Below are 15,262 nucleotides of genomic sequence, written 5' to 3' on the forward strand. Positions count from 1 at the left end.
CAATTAGAGGGGAAACTAGATATTCGAAGCGCTCATATATCACACGAGGCAGCGCCAGAGAATCAGCGCTCCTTGGATGCCACGACGGGTTTTTAGGCGCTGGGGATGATGAAAACTTGGAGAAAGGCGCTGCGAGGCCACAACAGGTTGTCTGGGCGCTGAGTCACGAGGAAGGCTTGGAAGCAGGGGGTGCTTCGCTTCCACAGATGGACATGTTTAAAAGAACTAGAATATTCCAATTTATTTTATTTATGCATTTTTATACAGCGCAAACATGTCCTTAAGGTGCTAGAGCGCTTTATAATAAGCATAGGTCATTCCATAAGGCCCACACTTACATGGTTAGATAAGGTTTTTACAGTAAAACATAAGTCGTAACATAAGGACCCAATTTACACAATATGCAATCATTACATAAGGTGGTAATGTTTCAAATTTGCAAACCAGCAGATCATGTTAGGCCTAGAATTACAACTGTTTGAGGATGTAGGCAGTGTGAGTTGCGGCAGCGAAATGACTTATACAATGGTGGTGGAGCAGTGAATACCAGGGCAATGGTCAGAGGCTAAACCATAGCGGCGAGAGAACAAGTTCCCACTGGAGAGTTTAGCTAAGTTGTCACTAACTATGGGGCATATTAACAAGGCCAGGTGATAATTATCGCTCGGCGCACTTAGCGCTAGGATAATTATCGCCAGCCAACTCTGCATTTTATCGCGGAGATAGCATGCTATCAGCAACGCTTATCTCCAAAAAGCGATAAAATGCAGAGCGCATGCTGCAAATTGTGAGATTATCGCTGGAAATACAGCAATAATCCCACAAGGTTTGGTGATAGCTTGCTGATAGGGATAGACATACTTAGCCATGATATCCGCCTTACATAGGATATCATGGCTAAGTCAGAAAAATGCCAGATGTTAAAAATCAGCGTTAACCATAGTTAGCAATATCCTCGATAATAAGCAACATTTATCCTATTATTTTACTCTGGAAGGCCCCATTTGCATCTCATTAGAGATGTAAGGGGAGGCGTAGAGTAAAAGGGAGATAACATGCAAATTTGCGTGTTAGCACCCTGTTGCTGATAGGGCTCTAGTTTTATCTCTGCTTTTTTTGGCTTTTAAAGCCAAAAAAGCAGAGATAAAGCCTTTGTTAATATGCCCCTAAGTGTCTTTCAAGGAGAAAGGCCTACAGCTCCGTTTTGAACTTGCCGGTGATGTAGTGGAGGTAGGCTGGGAGGGAGGAGCTGCGTGTTCTGGTCGCGTTTCCGGGGAAGGATTGTGCCATTAGTCATTCCTTTTCGAAGGTTGCAGGTTCAAGCAGCTGTGGTCTACCTTCTCCAGATACCTTTAATTTGTCTGCCAGGTAACGGGAGTGGATGTGCGCAGGGCCTTATGGGTGATACAGACTGTCTTGTACATGGTCCAGGCTTCAAAGGGCAGCTAGCGGAGAATGGCCAGCACAGGTGAGATGTGGTCACTCCTTTTGGCCCCAGAGACGAAACATGATGGAGGGATGGTGCAGGCAGAGAGGGAGATGGTGCAGGCAGAGGGTGAGATGGTGCAGGCAGAGGGAGAGATGGTGCAGGCAGAGGGGAGATAGTGTTGACAAAGGGGAGATAGTGCGGACAAAGGGGAGATGGTGCAGGCAGAGGGTGAGATGGTGCAGGCAGAGAGAGAGATGGTGCAGGCAGAGGGAGAGATGGGGCAGGCGGAGAGAGAGATGTTGCAGGCGGAGGGGAGATGGTGCAGGCAGAGGGAGAGATGGTGCAGGCAGAGGGAGAGATGGTGCAGGCAGAGGGCGAGATGGTGCAGGCAGAGGGAGAGATGGTGCAGCTGGAGGGGAGGTGGTGCAGGCGGAGGGGAGATGGTCAGGCAGAGGGGAGATGGTGAAGGCAGAGGGAGAGATGATGCAGGCAGAGGGAGAGATGGTGCAGGCGGAGGGGAGATGGTGTGGGCACAGGGGGAGATGGTGCAACCAGAGGGGAGATGGTGCAGGCAGAGGGGAGATGGTGCAGGCAGAGGGTGAGATGGTGTAGGCTGAGGGTGAGATGGTGTAGTCTGAGGGAAAGATGGTGCAGGCAGGGGGTGAAATGGTGCAGGCGGAGTTAAGATGGTGCGGACAGAGGGAGAGATGGTGCAGGCAGAGGGGACATGGTGCACACAGAGGGTGAGTTTGTCCATCCGGTAAGTTGTAAGGGGGTGACACCATGAGTTACCCGCACCGGGTGACACCAACCCTAGTGACGCCACTGTCTGAGATCTCCTCGTGAGGTAAGATTCAAACCCCTTAAGTACCACGCCTCCTCTTACCATTTTTTGTTTTAGTGTGTTAAGAAGTGTGTGGTGGTTTTCAGTATCAAAGGCTGAAGAAAGGTCCGGAAGGATCAGGAGGCAGGAGCTGCCGGCGTCTAGGACTCGAAGGGCATCGTCGATAACCTGTAGTAGCGCCTCAGCCGTGACTGAGGCCGGGATGACATTTATCGAGAAGATTGTTGTCTTTGATATGTTGGGAGAGTTGCTCCACTGCACAACTTTCAGTGATTTTAGCAAAGAAAGAGAGGTTGGTGATAGGGAGGTTGTTAAGGTCCTTCACATCAGCGGATGGTTTCTTTAGTAGTGGGGTCACCTGACCCGTTTTCAGCACAACATGAAAGGATCCTTGGTTGCGACAGAGGTTAACCAGTTCTATCGAGCAGGGCAGCATGTGGGCGCAATGTCGCTTAGGATAGGGTCTAGAGAATGGTTTGTAGCTTTGGTTTTCAACATGTTTTTGAGGAGACCCTTCTCAGTGATGACGTTAAAACTGTGCCCGGAGCCTTTGATTTTGCAATCTTCGTGTGGAGTCGGACGTGTATCATGATCAAAGAGGGATTTCACGTTTGAAACAAAGAATTGTGCAACTTATTCTTCTTACTTGGATGGGTCGACAAATTTGGTGGTTGAAGATGAGGGGGGAGGTTGCTGGTGGTTTTGATTAGGTCAAAAAGTGTCTTTGGTCTGTTCTTGGCAGAGTCGAGAAGTGTTCAAAAGTGATTATATTTTTCGATAATGATGTTTGTGATACCGCGATCTTGCCTATCGGAGGTGTGAGAGATTATTGACAGGGGGCGACTGTCCCCATTTCTTCTCCAGGATTCTTAGATCTTTCCTTTCGTCATAGAAGGGCTTATTGAACCGTGGGGCAGAGGGTGTGGCCGTTCTTCTTGCTCTGTAGTGGAGTCACATTGTCTATCAAGACTGATGATCTGGTGAAACAGTGAGTAGTCAGGTCCTTGACGTCAGAGTTGGGGCTGATGTCTGGTCGTACCTTCTTAGCGATGTTGCTGAGAGTGTTGCGGTCGATGCACTTTGTGTTGCGGAACCAGGTATTGGCCCTTTTCGGTCGGCCCAGGAATGCTACATGCGAGAGGTGAACCAAGAAAGGGACGAGGAGGTGCTCGGACCAGCCTACTGCTACAAGACCATCTAGAGCAGGTCAACGCTGGAAATGATATGGAGAAGCGTGGAGCCCGTGGCGTGTGATGGTTTAGAGTTGTGTTGTTAAAGATAATTTCCAGAGACAAATGTTGCAAGCTGGTTGGCAGCCGAGTCTTGCGAGGTGCCCCAGTGAAGATTTGAGTCTCCTAGAAAGATCAGTTTGTCGCTTTGTGAAAATTGGTCACTTGCAAAGCCAACAAATTACTCAGTGAAGGTGGAGCTGTCGCCTGGTGGGTGGTAAATACGTTAATCCTGATAGGGGAGTTGTGGGGCGCATGATGTTCCAGAGTAAGGCATTCGAGTGCGTAGAAAGATACTGAAGTGTTCCCTGCACGGAACGATGTTCCGGAGGATGGCAGCGACGCCTCCCCCGACTCGACCCAGCCTATCATTCCCGATATCGAAATTGTCCGGGGGGAGCAGAAGATCGGGAATGGTGCAAGAAGTGTCATGGAACCAGGTCTCAGTGGGGATTAGTAGGGCCAGGTTCTTGTGAGTGATGGTATCTGTGATTTCCAGCTCGCGTTTTGTCGCGGATCTGCAGTTGTGACGCCTACAGCGAAGCTCTGAGGTGTCTGCTTTGGTGAGGGGGTGTCAGGGACTTTAGTGACGACAGGAATGACGTTTCTTAAGGTCGGTGCCTGGTTGTAAGTGGCTGGCGTTTGGATCGGACCAGAGAGACAGTGGTTTTAATGCATTGTCTTGTGTTGTCTACAGAGGAGACGGTGGGGGGGGGGGGGGGGAAGGGGGGTGGAGGCATTATAGCTAGGGCTTCTGGTTTTATGGTATTTCTTTTTTTAACATTTCCGTCTGTATTTATCCAAATGTATGTTTTGCCCTCTTTATCTGTATTTGTATCCGTATTTATTTTATGTTTTGCAGATAAACGAAGTTGTAATACTGTACATTTCCATATTTAGTTGACTGATAGATGCAGACTCATGCTTTGATCTCTGCCGTTTTTTACCTACTTATAATATTACACATCAATACATCCCTTGGTAAGTATCAGCATCACACCACACATGTATGTTACATATGCCGTTATTTAAGGACATCGCTTCCTGTTTTTAAATGTCCCATGCTGTCCATCTGCTCAGCTGTTGGCCTACAATTTATGAAGGAGAGCACAGGGAGTCACTGAAATGAAGCCCAACTATCTGTATTTATCCAGTTTTCAAAATAAATGCAGACAGAAAACACACTTTTCCCTTCTGTATTTATCTGTAAAAATTCATAAAGCAGAAAACTGGGAGCCTTATCTATAGCTGCCGAGAAAATGAGTATTTCCAGTTTGGAAGCGGCGCGCGCCTCTCTTGTGGGACGTGAGAGAAGCCCCCCCCTGGTTTGAGTTTTTGGGGCATTGTGTTCCCGCCAGGGGGAGGCAGGCGTTGTATACAGGGGACAGTTTAGCGCTTCAGTGGGGGACAGTGACTTCAAGCCGGTAGATTGTGGAGTTGGGGTGGCCTGGTTTGTCTTTGAGGGGTGCAGATCTGTGCAGGGCGGGGTGCGAGGCTTGTAGGGCGGGGGGGGGGGGGGGGGGTTATGAGCAGAGTTCTTCTTGAAAGGCGAGGGGGGGGGGGGGTAAGGTGATGAGGGGGTCATTATATTGTGGGGTGGAGGGTGTAAAGTCAAGTGTGTTGGTTGGAGATTAGAGGGGGTGCCTCTGTGGTGTAAAAGCAATTCTCATGGTATTCATTGAGAGAAACAGGACGAATGTGGGGCCTGTGCATGTGTGTACATAGGATGGACTTGGGACCCGTGCATGTGTGTGTACACGTGGCGGGTGTGGGCCTGTAGGCGGGGTGTAAGGTGGCCCTATCTGTGCACAGCCTGTAGGCAGGGTGTGAGGTGGCCCTGTCTGTGCACAGCCTGTAGGCGGGGTGTGAGGTGGTCCTGTCTGTGCACAGCCTGTAGGCGGGGTGTAAGGCGGTCCTACCTGTTGGTAGGGTGTGAGGTGGTCCTGTGGCCCAAGGCTCTGCTTCCAGGCCCTCTGGGTGCAGAGAAGAGTCCTCCGACTCTTACAGCCATCACACCCCTCCCCCATCGCACAGTGAAAGACCCGCGGGTCAAAGGACAGATGCACGGGGTCAAATGTCAAAGGTAAACAAACAGGAGCGCGGGCTCTCCCGTGTCAGACAGGCTAGAACCAGCCCGAGGATGCGACCACCACAACAAGCAGACACAACACAACAACCAACCACACCCCAGAGCAGACACAATACCACAACCAACCACACCCAGAGCAGACACAACACCACAACCAACCACAACCCACAGCAGACACAACACCACAAGCAACCACACCCACAACACCACAACCAACCACAACCCACAGCAGACACAACACCACAACCAACCACACCCCACAGCAGGCACAACACCACAACCAACCACAACCCAGAGCAGACACAACACCACAACCAACCACAACCCGAGCAGACACAACACCGCAACCAACCACTCCCAGAGCAGACACAACACCGCAATCAACCACACCCAGAGCAGACACAACACCAAAACCAACCTCAACCCGAGCAGACACAACACCTCAACCCAGAGCAGACACAAAACCACAACCAACCACAACCCGAGCAGACACACCACAACCCAGAGCAGACACAGCACCACAACAACCACAACCCAGAGCAGACACAACACCACAACAAATCACAACCCAGAGCAGACACAACACAACAACCAACCACACCCCAGAGCAGACACAACACAACAACCAACCACACCCCAGAGCAGACACAACACCACAACCAACCACACCCAGAGCAGACACAACATCGCAATCAATCACACCCAGAGCAGACACAACACAACAACCAACCACACCCCAGAGCAGACACAACACAACAACCAACCACACCCCAGAGCAGACACAACACCACAACCAACCACACCCAGAGCAGGCACAACACCGCAATCAATCACACTCAGAGCAGACACAACACCACAACCAACCTCGGTCAGAGTGAAGACCACCACAGTCCACAGCAGACACAACACCACAACCAAACTCAATCAGTGTGAAGACCATCACAACTAGAGCAGACACAACACTAGAACCAACCGCGATCAGTGTGAAGACCACCACAGTCCACAGCAGACACAACATCACAACCAACCCCGATCAGAGTGAAGACCATCACAACCAGAGCAGACACAACACCACAACCAACCCCGGTCAGAGTGAAGACCGCCACAACCCAGAGCAGACACAACACCACAACCAACCCCTATCAGAGTAAAGACCATCACAACCAGAGAAGACACAACACCACAATCAACCTCGGTCAGAGTGAAGACCACCACAGTCCACAGCAGACACACCACCACAACCAACCTCGATCAGTGTGAAGACCATCACCACCCAGTCCAGACACAACACCACAACCCACCTCGCTCAGTGTGAAGACCATCACAACCCAGAGCAGACACAACACCACAACCAACCTCGGTCAGAGTGAAGCCCATCACAACCCAGAGCAGACACAACACCACAACCAACCTCGGTCAGAGTGAAGAACATCACAAAGAGCAGATCCAGCACAACAACCAACCTTGATCAGTTTGAAAACCATCACAACCCAGAGCAGACACAACACCACAACCAATCTTGGTCAGTGTGAAGACCATCACAACCAAGAGCAGACACAACACCACAACCAACCTCGATCCGTGTGAAGACCACCACAGTCCACATCAGACACAACACCACAACCAACCCTGGCAAGTGTGAAGACCATCACAGTCCACAGCCGACACAACACCACAACTAACCTTGGTCAGTGTATAGACCAACATAACCAAGACATACATAACACAACAACCAACCTCAGTCCGTGGGAAGACTACCACAGTCCAGACAAAACTCTGCGACACCGCGGCCAGTCTGGGCAGTGTGAACATCACAGTCCAGACACAACACCCCAGCCACTCCGGGGCAGTGTGAACACCACAGTCCAGACACAACACCACAGTCAGTCCGGGGCAGTGTGAACACTGCAGTCCAGACACAACACCGCAGCCAGTGTGGGGCAGTGTAAACACCACAGTCCAAACACAACACCGCAGCCAGTCTGGGCAGTGTGAACACCACAGTTCAGACACAACACCGCAGACAGTCTGTGCCCGGGGCAGCGTGGTACGCCTGTCTGTGCCAGGGGCAGCATGGCACGCCTGTCTGAGGCAGGGGCAGCATGGCAGGCCTGTATTGCCAGGGGCAGCGTGGCAGGCTTGACAGTGCCAGGGGCAGCATGGGCACGCCTGTCTGTGCCAGGGGCAGGGCGGCATGCCAGTCTGTGCCAGGGGCAGGGCGGCATGCCTGTCTGTGCCAGGGGCAGGGCGGCATGCCAGTCTGTGCCAGGGGCAGGGCGGCATGCCAGTCTGTGCCAGGGGCAGCATGGCACGCCTGTCTGAGGCAGGGGCAGCATGGCAAGCCTGTCTGAGGCAGGGGCAGCATGGCACGCCTGTCTGAGGCAGGGGCAGCATGGCAAGCCTGTCTGAGGCAGGGGCAGCATGGCACGCCTGTCTGAGGCAGGGGCAGCATGGCACGCCTGTCTGTGCCAGGGGCAGCATGGCACGCCTGTCTGTGCCAGGGGCAGCATGGCACGCCTGTCTGTGCCAGGGACAGCATGGCACGCCTGTCTGTGCCAGGGGCAGCATGGCACGCCTGTCTGTCCAAGGGGCAGCATGGCACGCCTGTCTGTGCCAGGGGCAGCATGGCAGGCCTGTATTGCCAGGGGCAGCATGGCACGCCTGTCTGTGCCAGGGGCAGCGTGGCGGCCTGTATTGCCAGGGGCAGCGTGGCATGCCTGTCTGTGCCCGGGGCAGCATGGCACGCCTGTCTGTGCCAGGGGCAGCATGGCACGCCTGTCTGTGCCAGGGGCAGCATGGCAGGCCTGTATTGCCAGGGGCAGCATGGCACGCCTGTCTGTGCCAGGGGCAGCATGGCACGCCTGTCTGTGCCAGGGGCAGCATGGCACGCCTGTCTGTGCCAGGGGCAGCATGGCAGGCCTGTATTGCCAGGGGCAGCATGGCACGCCTGTCTGTGCCAGGGGCAGCATGGCACGCCTGTCTGTGCCAGGGGCAGCATGGCACGCCTGTCTGTGCCAGGGGCAGCATGGCAGGCCTGTATTGCCAGGGGCAGCATGGCACGCCTGTCTGTGCCAGGGGCAGCATGGCACGCCTGTCTGTGCCAGGGGCAGCATGGCAGGCCTGTATTGCCAGGGGCAGCATGGCACGCCTGTCTGTGCCAGGGGCAGCATGGCACGCCTGTCTGTGCCAGGGGCAGCATGGCACGCCTGTCTGTCCAAGGGGCAGCATGGCACGCCTGTCTGTGCCAGGGGCAGCATGGCAGGCCTGTATTGCCAGGGGCAGCATGGCACGCCTGTCTGTGCCAGGGGCAGCGTGGCGGCCTGTATTGCCAGGGGCAGCGTGGCATGCCTGTCTGTGCCAGGGGTAGCATGGCACGCCTGTCTGTGCCAGGGGCAGCGTGGCACGCCTGTCTGTGCCAGGGGTAGCGAGGCATGCCTGTCTGTGCCAGGGGCAGCGTGGCATGCCTGTCTGTGCCAGGGGCAGCGAGGCATGCCTGTCTGTGCCAGGGGCAGCGTGGCAGGCCTGTATTGCCAGGGGCAGCGTGGCAGGCTTGACAGTGCCAGGGAACCGGGCGGTGGTGACCATGTTAGATGCCCGGCAGGGCCAGCCGCTCTTCCCAACGAGAAACCAGCCCCGTGTGTGCTGGGGAGGGTATGCCCCGAAGCCCCCATCACTGTCTGCCCCCCCATCACGCACCTGGTATCCTGGAGGTGCGGTCCTCCCGCGCGCAGGGGGTCCTCTCCATCTCGGGGTACAGCCGGTCTGGGGGTGCTCTTCCCCTGAAGGTCGCTCTGTCCTCCTTCAGCTGCTGTTTCTTCAGCCGGAGGCTCCCAACACCCCCCGGAGCCGCGAATCCACCGCGTCCTTCCCAAAGGTCAGGGCTAAATTAAACTCAGCGCAGGCCTGTGTGTGCTGGTGCAGGCCCTGTGTGTGCTGGGACAGGCCTGTGTGTGCTCCTGTGTGTGCTGGGACAGGCCTATGTGTGCTCCTGTGTGTGCTGGGACAGGCCTATGTGTGCTCCTGTGTGTGCTTGGCCAGGCCTACGAGTGCTGGGACAGGCCATGTGCATGCTGGGACAGACCTGTGTGTGCTGGGGCAGGCCCTGTGTGTGCTGGGACAGACCTGTGTGTGCTGGGGCAGGCCCTGTGTGTGCTGGGACAGACCTGTGTGTGCTTAGGCAGGCCCTGTGTGTGCTGGGACAGACCTGTGTGTGCTGGGACAGGCCCTGTGCGTGCTGGGACAGACCTGTGTGTGCTGGGGCAGGCCCTGTGTGTGCTGGGACAGACCTGTGTGTGCTGGTTCAGGCCTGTGTGTGCTGGGACAGGCCCTGTGCGTGCTGGGACAGACCTGTGTGTGCTGGGGCAGGCCCTGTGTGTGCTGGGACAGACCTGTGTGTGCTGGTTCAGGCCTGTGTGTGCTGGGGCAGGCCCTGTGTGTGCTGGGACAGACCTGTGTGTGCTGGGACAGGCCCTGTGTGTGCTCGGACAGGCCCTGTGCAGGCTGGGACAGGCCCTGTGTGTGCTGGGACAGACCTGTGTGTGCTGGGACAGGCCCTGTGTGTGCTGGGACAAGCCTGTGTGTGCTGGGACAGGCCCTGTGTGTGCTGGGACAGGCCCTGTGTGTGCTGGGTCAGGCCCTGTGTGCGCTGGTTCAGGCCTGTGTGTGCTGGGACAGGCCTGTGTGTGCCGGGACGGGCCCTGTGTGTGTGCTGGGACAGGCCCTGTGTGTGCTGGGGCAGGCCCTGTGTGTGCTGGGACAGGCCCTGTGTGTGCTGGGACAGGCCCTGTGTGTGCTGGGACAAGCCTGTGTGTGTTGGGACAGGCCCTGTGTGTGCTGGGACAGGCCCTGTGTGTGCTGGGACAGGCCCTGTGTGTGCTGGGACAGGCCCTGTGTGCGCTGGTTCAGGCCTGTGTGCGCTGGTTCAGGCCCTGTGTGTGCTGGGACAGGCCCTGTGTGTGCTGGGACAGGCCCTGTGTGTGCTGGGTCAGGCCCTGTGTGCACTGGTTCAGGCCTGTGTGTGCTGGGACAGGCCCAGTGTGTGCTGGGACAGGCCCTGTGTGTGCTGGGGCAGGCCCTGTGTGTGCTGGGACAGGCCCTGTGTGTGCTAGGACAGGCCTATGTGTGCTCCTGTGTGTGCTGGGACAGGCCTATGTGTGCTCCTGTGTGTGCTTGGCCAGGCCTACGAGTGCTGGGACAGGCCATGTGCATGCTGGGACAGACCTGTGTGTGCTGGGGCAGGCCCTGTGTGTGCTGGGACAGACCTGTGTGTGCTGGGGCAGGCCCTGTGTGTGCTGGGACAGACCTGTGTGTGCTGGGGCAGGCCCTGTGTGTGCTGGGACAGACCTGTGTGTGCTGGGACAGGCCCTGTGCGTGCTGGGACAGACCTGTGTGTGCTGGGGCAGGCCCTGTGTGTGCTGGGACAGACCTGTGTGTGCTGGGACAGACCTGTGTGTGCTGAGACAGGCCCTGTGCGTGCTGGGACAGACCTGTGTGTGCTGGGGCAGGCCCTGTGTGTGCTGGGACAGACCTGTGTGTGCTGGTTCAGGCCTGTGTGTGCTGGGACAGGCCCTGTGCGTGCTGGGACAGACCTGTGTGTGCTGGGGCAGGCCCTGTGTGTGCTGGGACAGACCTGTGTGTGCTGGGACAGGCCCTGTGTGTGCTCGGACAGGCCCTGTGCAGGCTGGGACAGGCCCTGTGTGTGCTGGGACAGACCTGTGTGTGCTGGGACAGGCCCTGTGTGTGCTGGGACAAGCCTGTGTGTGCTGGGACAGGCCCTGTGTGTGCTGGGACAGGCCCTGTGTGTGCTGGGACAGGCCCTGTGTGTGCTGGGTCAGGCCCTGTGTGCGCTGGTTCAGGCCTGTGTGTGCTGGGACAGGCCTGTGTGTGCCGGGACGGGCCCTGTGTGTGCTGGGACAGGCCCTGTGTGTGCTGGGGCAGGCCCTGTGTGTGCTGGGACAGGCCCTGTGTGTGCTGGGACAGGCCCTGTGTGTGCTGGGACAAGCCTGTGTGTGCTGGGACAGGCCCTGTGTGTGCTGGGACAGGCCCTGTGTGTGCTGGGACAGGCCCTGTGTGTGCTGGGACAGGCCCTGTGTGCGCTGGTTCAGGCCTGTGTGCGCTGGTTCAGGCCCTGTGTGTGCTGGGACAGGCCCTGTGTGTGCTGGGACAGGCCCTGTGTGTGCTGGGTCAGGCCCTGTGTGCGCTGGTTCAGGCCTGTGTGTGCTGGGACAGGCCCAGTGTGTGCTGGGACAGGCCCTGTGTGTGCTGGGGCAGGCCCTGTGTGTGTTGGGACAGGCCCTGTGTGTGCTAGGACAGGCCCTGTGTGTGCTGGGACAGGCCCTGTGTGAGCTGGTTCAGGCCTGTGTGTGCTGGGACAGGCCCTGTGTGTGCTGGGACAGGCCCTGTGTGCGCTGGTTCAGGCCTGTGTGTGCTGGGACAGGCCCTGTGTGTGCTGGGGCAGGCCCTGTGTGTGCTGGGACAGGCCCTGTGTGGGCTGGGACAGGCCCTGTGTGTGCTGGGGCAGGCCCTGTGTGCGCTGGGACAGGCCCTGTGTGTGCTGGGACAGGCCCTGTGTGCGCTGGTTCAGGCCTGTGTGTGCTGGGACAGACCCTGTGTGTGCTGGGGCAGGCCCTGTGTGTGCTGGGACAGGCCCTGTGTGCGCTGGTTCAGGCCTTTGTGTGCTGGGACAGGCCCGTGTGTGCTGGGTCAGGCCCTGTGTGCGCTGGTTCAGGCCTGTGTGTGCTGGGACAGGCCCTGTGTGTGCTGGGACAGGCCCTGTGTGCGCTGGTTCAGGCCTGTGTGTGCTGGGACAGGCCCTGTGTGTGCTGGGACAGGCCCTGTGTGTGCTGGGACTGACCCTGTGTGTGCTGGGACAGGCCCTGTGTGTGCTGGGACAGGCCCTGTGTGCGCTGGTTCAGGCCTGTGTGTGCTGGGACAGACCCTGTATGGGCTGGGACAGGCCTGTGTGTGCTGGGACAGGCCCTGTGTGTGCAGGGACAGGTCCTGTGTGTGCTGGGACAGGCCCTGTGTGTGCTGGGACAGGCCCTGTGTGTGCTGGGGCAGGCCCTGTGTGTGCTGGGTCAGGCCCTGTGTGCGCTGGTTCAGGCCTGTGTGTGCTGGGACAGGCCCTGTGTGTGCTGGGACAGGCCCTGTGTGCGCTGGTTCAGGCCTGTGTGTGCTGGGACAGGCCCTGTGTGTGCTGGGGCAGGCCCTGTGTGTGATGGGACAGGCCCTGTGTGCGCTGGTTCAGGCCTGTGTGTGCTGGGACAGGCCCTGTGTGTGCTGGGACAGGCCCTGTGTGTGCTGGGACAGACCCTGTGTGTGCTGGGACAAGCCTGTGTGTGCTGGGACAGGCCCTGTGTGTGCTGGGACAGGCCCTGTGTGTGCTGGGACAGGCCCTGTGTGTGCTGGGACAAGCCTGTGTGTGCTGGGACAGGCCCTGTGTGTGCTGGGGCAGGCCCTGTGTGTGCTGGGACAGGCCCTGTGTGTGCTGGGTCAGGGCCTGTGTGCGCTGGTTCAGGCCCTGTGTGCGCTGGTTCAGGCCTGTGTGTGCTGGGACAGGCCCTGTGTGTGCTGGGACAGGCCCTGTCTGTGCTGGGGCAGGCCCTGTGTGTGCTGGGACAGGCCCTGTGTGTGCTGGGACAGGCCTGTGTGTGCCGGGACGGGCCCTGTGTGTGCTGGGACAGACCCTGTGTGCGCTGAGACAGGCCCTGTGTGTGCTGGGACAGGCCCTGTGTGTGCTGGGACAGGCCTGTGTGTGCCGGGACGGGCCCTGTGTGTGCTGGGACAGACCCTGTGTGCGCTGGGACAGGCCCTGTGTGCGCTGGTTCAGGCTTGTGTGTGCTGGGACAGACCCTGTATGGGCTGGGACAGGCCCTGTGTGTGCTGGGACAGGCCCTGTGTGTGCTGGGACAGGCCCTGTGTGCGCTGGTTCAGGCTTGTGTGTGCTGGGACAGACCCTGTATGGGCTGGGACAGGCCCTGTGTGTGCTGGGACAGGCCCTGTGTGTGCTGGGACAGGCCCTGTGTGCGCTGGTTCAGGCCTGTGTGTGCTGGGACAGACCCTGTATGGGCTGGTTCAGGCCTGTGTGTGCTGGGACATGCCCTGTGTGTGCTGGGACAGGCCCTGTGTGTGCTGGTTCAGGCCTGTGTGTGCTGGGACAGGCCCTGTGTGTGCTGGTTCAGGCCTGTGTGTGCTGGGACAGACCCTGTGTGCGCTGGTTCAGGCTTGTGTGTGCTGGGACAGACCCTGTATGGGCTGGGACAGGCCCTGTGTCTGCTGGGACAGGCCCTGTGTGTGCTGGTTCAGGCCTGTGTGTGCTGGGACAGGCCCTGTGTGTGCTGGTTCAGGCCCTGTGTGTGCTGGGATGGGCCCTGTGTGTGCTGGGACAGGCCCTGTGTGTGCTGGGACAGGCCCTGTGTGTGCTGGTTCAGGCCTGTGTGTGCTGGGACAGACCCTGTGTGCGCTGGTTCAGGCTTGTGTATGCTGGGACAGGCCCTGTGTGTGCTGGGACAGGCTTGTGTATGCTAGGACAAACCTATGTGTTTTGGGGCAAGTTGTAGTATCTTGGTATTCTCTATGCTATCCCTCTCTGCCTCTATCAGAATGTTGGTGATCTGCCTGACAGATTACAGTTGGCTGGGCTGAGCACCATGCTGGATGCTCCTGGTGGGGTCTCTCTATTCAACTTGGAATAAAGCATCACCAAATACTACTCAACGTGTGGACTTCTCCTCATTACACAAGTCCTCTCTCTCGAGACAGGCCTGTGTAAGCTCAGGCAGGCTCTCTCTGCTCCTGTACCGACTGTGTCTGCTGGTGCGCGCTCCTTGTGTGCTAGGACAGGCCTGTGTGCACGCTCTCCGTCCGTCCCGGTGCAAGCTCTGTCTGTTGGTGCAGGGCCTGTCTGGCTCAGTGCAGGCTCTATCTGCCCTTGTGCACTACCTGTTTGTCTGAGAGTATGCTGCGCCTGTCCCACTGCAGGCTTGGTGTGTCCTTATGCACGCTATGCCTGCCGGTTCAGACTCTGTCTGCCCCACTGCAGGCTCTGTCTGTCCCAACGCACTCTGTCTGTCCCACTGCAGGCGCTGTCTGTCCCAGTGCAAGCTCTGTCTGTCCCACTGCAGGCTCTATCTGACCCAGTGCAGGCTATGTCTGTCCCAGTACAGGCTCTGTCTATCCCACTGCAGGCTCTGTCTGTCCCACTGCAGGCTCTGTCTGTCCCACTGCAGGCGCTGTCTGTCCCAGTGCACGCTCTGTCTGTCCCACTGCAGGCGCTGTCTGTCCCACTGCAGGCTCTGTCTGTCCCACTGCACGCTCTGTCTGTCCCAGTGCAGGCGCTGTCTGTCGCACTGCAGGCTCTGTCTGTCCCACTGCAGGCGCTGTCTGTCCCACTGCAGGCTCTGTCTGTCGCACTGCAGGCGCTGTCTGTCCACTGCCGGCTCGGTCTGTCGCACTGCAGGCTCTGTCTGTCCCACTGCAGGCGCTGTCTGTCGCACTGCAGGCTCTGTCTGTCCCACTGCAGGCGCTGTCTGTCCCACTGCAGGCTTTGTCTGTCCCAGTGCAGGCGCTGTCTGTCCCAGTGCAGGCGCTGTCTGTCCCAGTGCAGGCGCTGTCTGTCCCAGTGCAGGCTCTGTCTGTCCCAGTGCAGGCGCTGTCTGTCGCACTGCAGGCTC

General features: G+C 57.8%; 1 protein-coding gene across 1 annotated transcript in view; it reads right to left on the bottom strand.

Moving 5' to 3' along the window:
- PFKFB1 (6-phosphofructo-2-kinase/fructose-2,6-biphosphatase 1) overlaps positions 1-9,428 on the bottom strand; it is an 86,486-nt gene extending 77,058 nt beyond the window's left edge. The window contains exon 1 of the mRNA XM_086940188.1: positions 9,288-9,428. Coding sequence (XP_086796314.1) covers positions 9,288-9,336 — 49 coding nt within the window. The 5' untranslated portion in view covers positions 9,337-9,428. The remainder of the gene's footprint in view (positions 1-9,287) is intronic.
- Positions 9,429-15,262: the final 5,834 nt, after the last annotated feature.

Source organism: Lissotriton vulgaris, chromosome 10 (genome assembly GCF_964263255.1).
Source record: "Lissotriton vulgaris chromosome 10, aLisVul1.2, whole genome shotgun sequence".
Classification (NCBI taxonomy): domain Eukaryota; kingdom Metazoa; phylum Chordata; class Amphibia; order Caudata; family Salamandridae; genus Lissotriton; species Lissotriton vulgaris.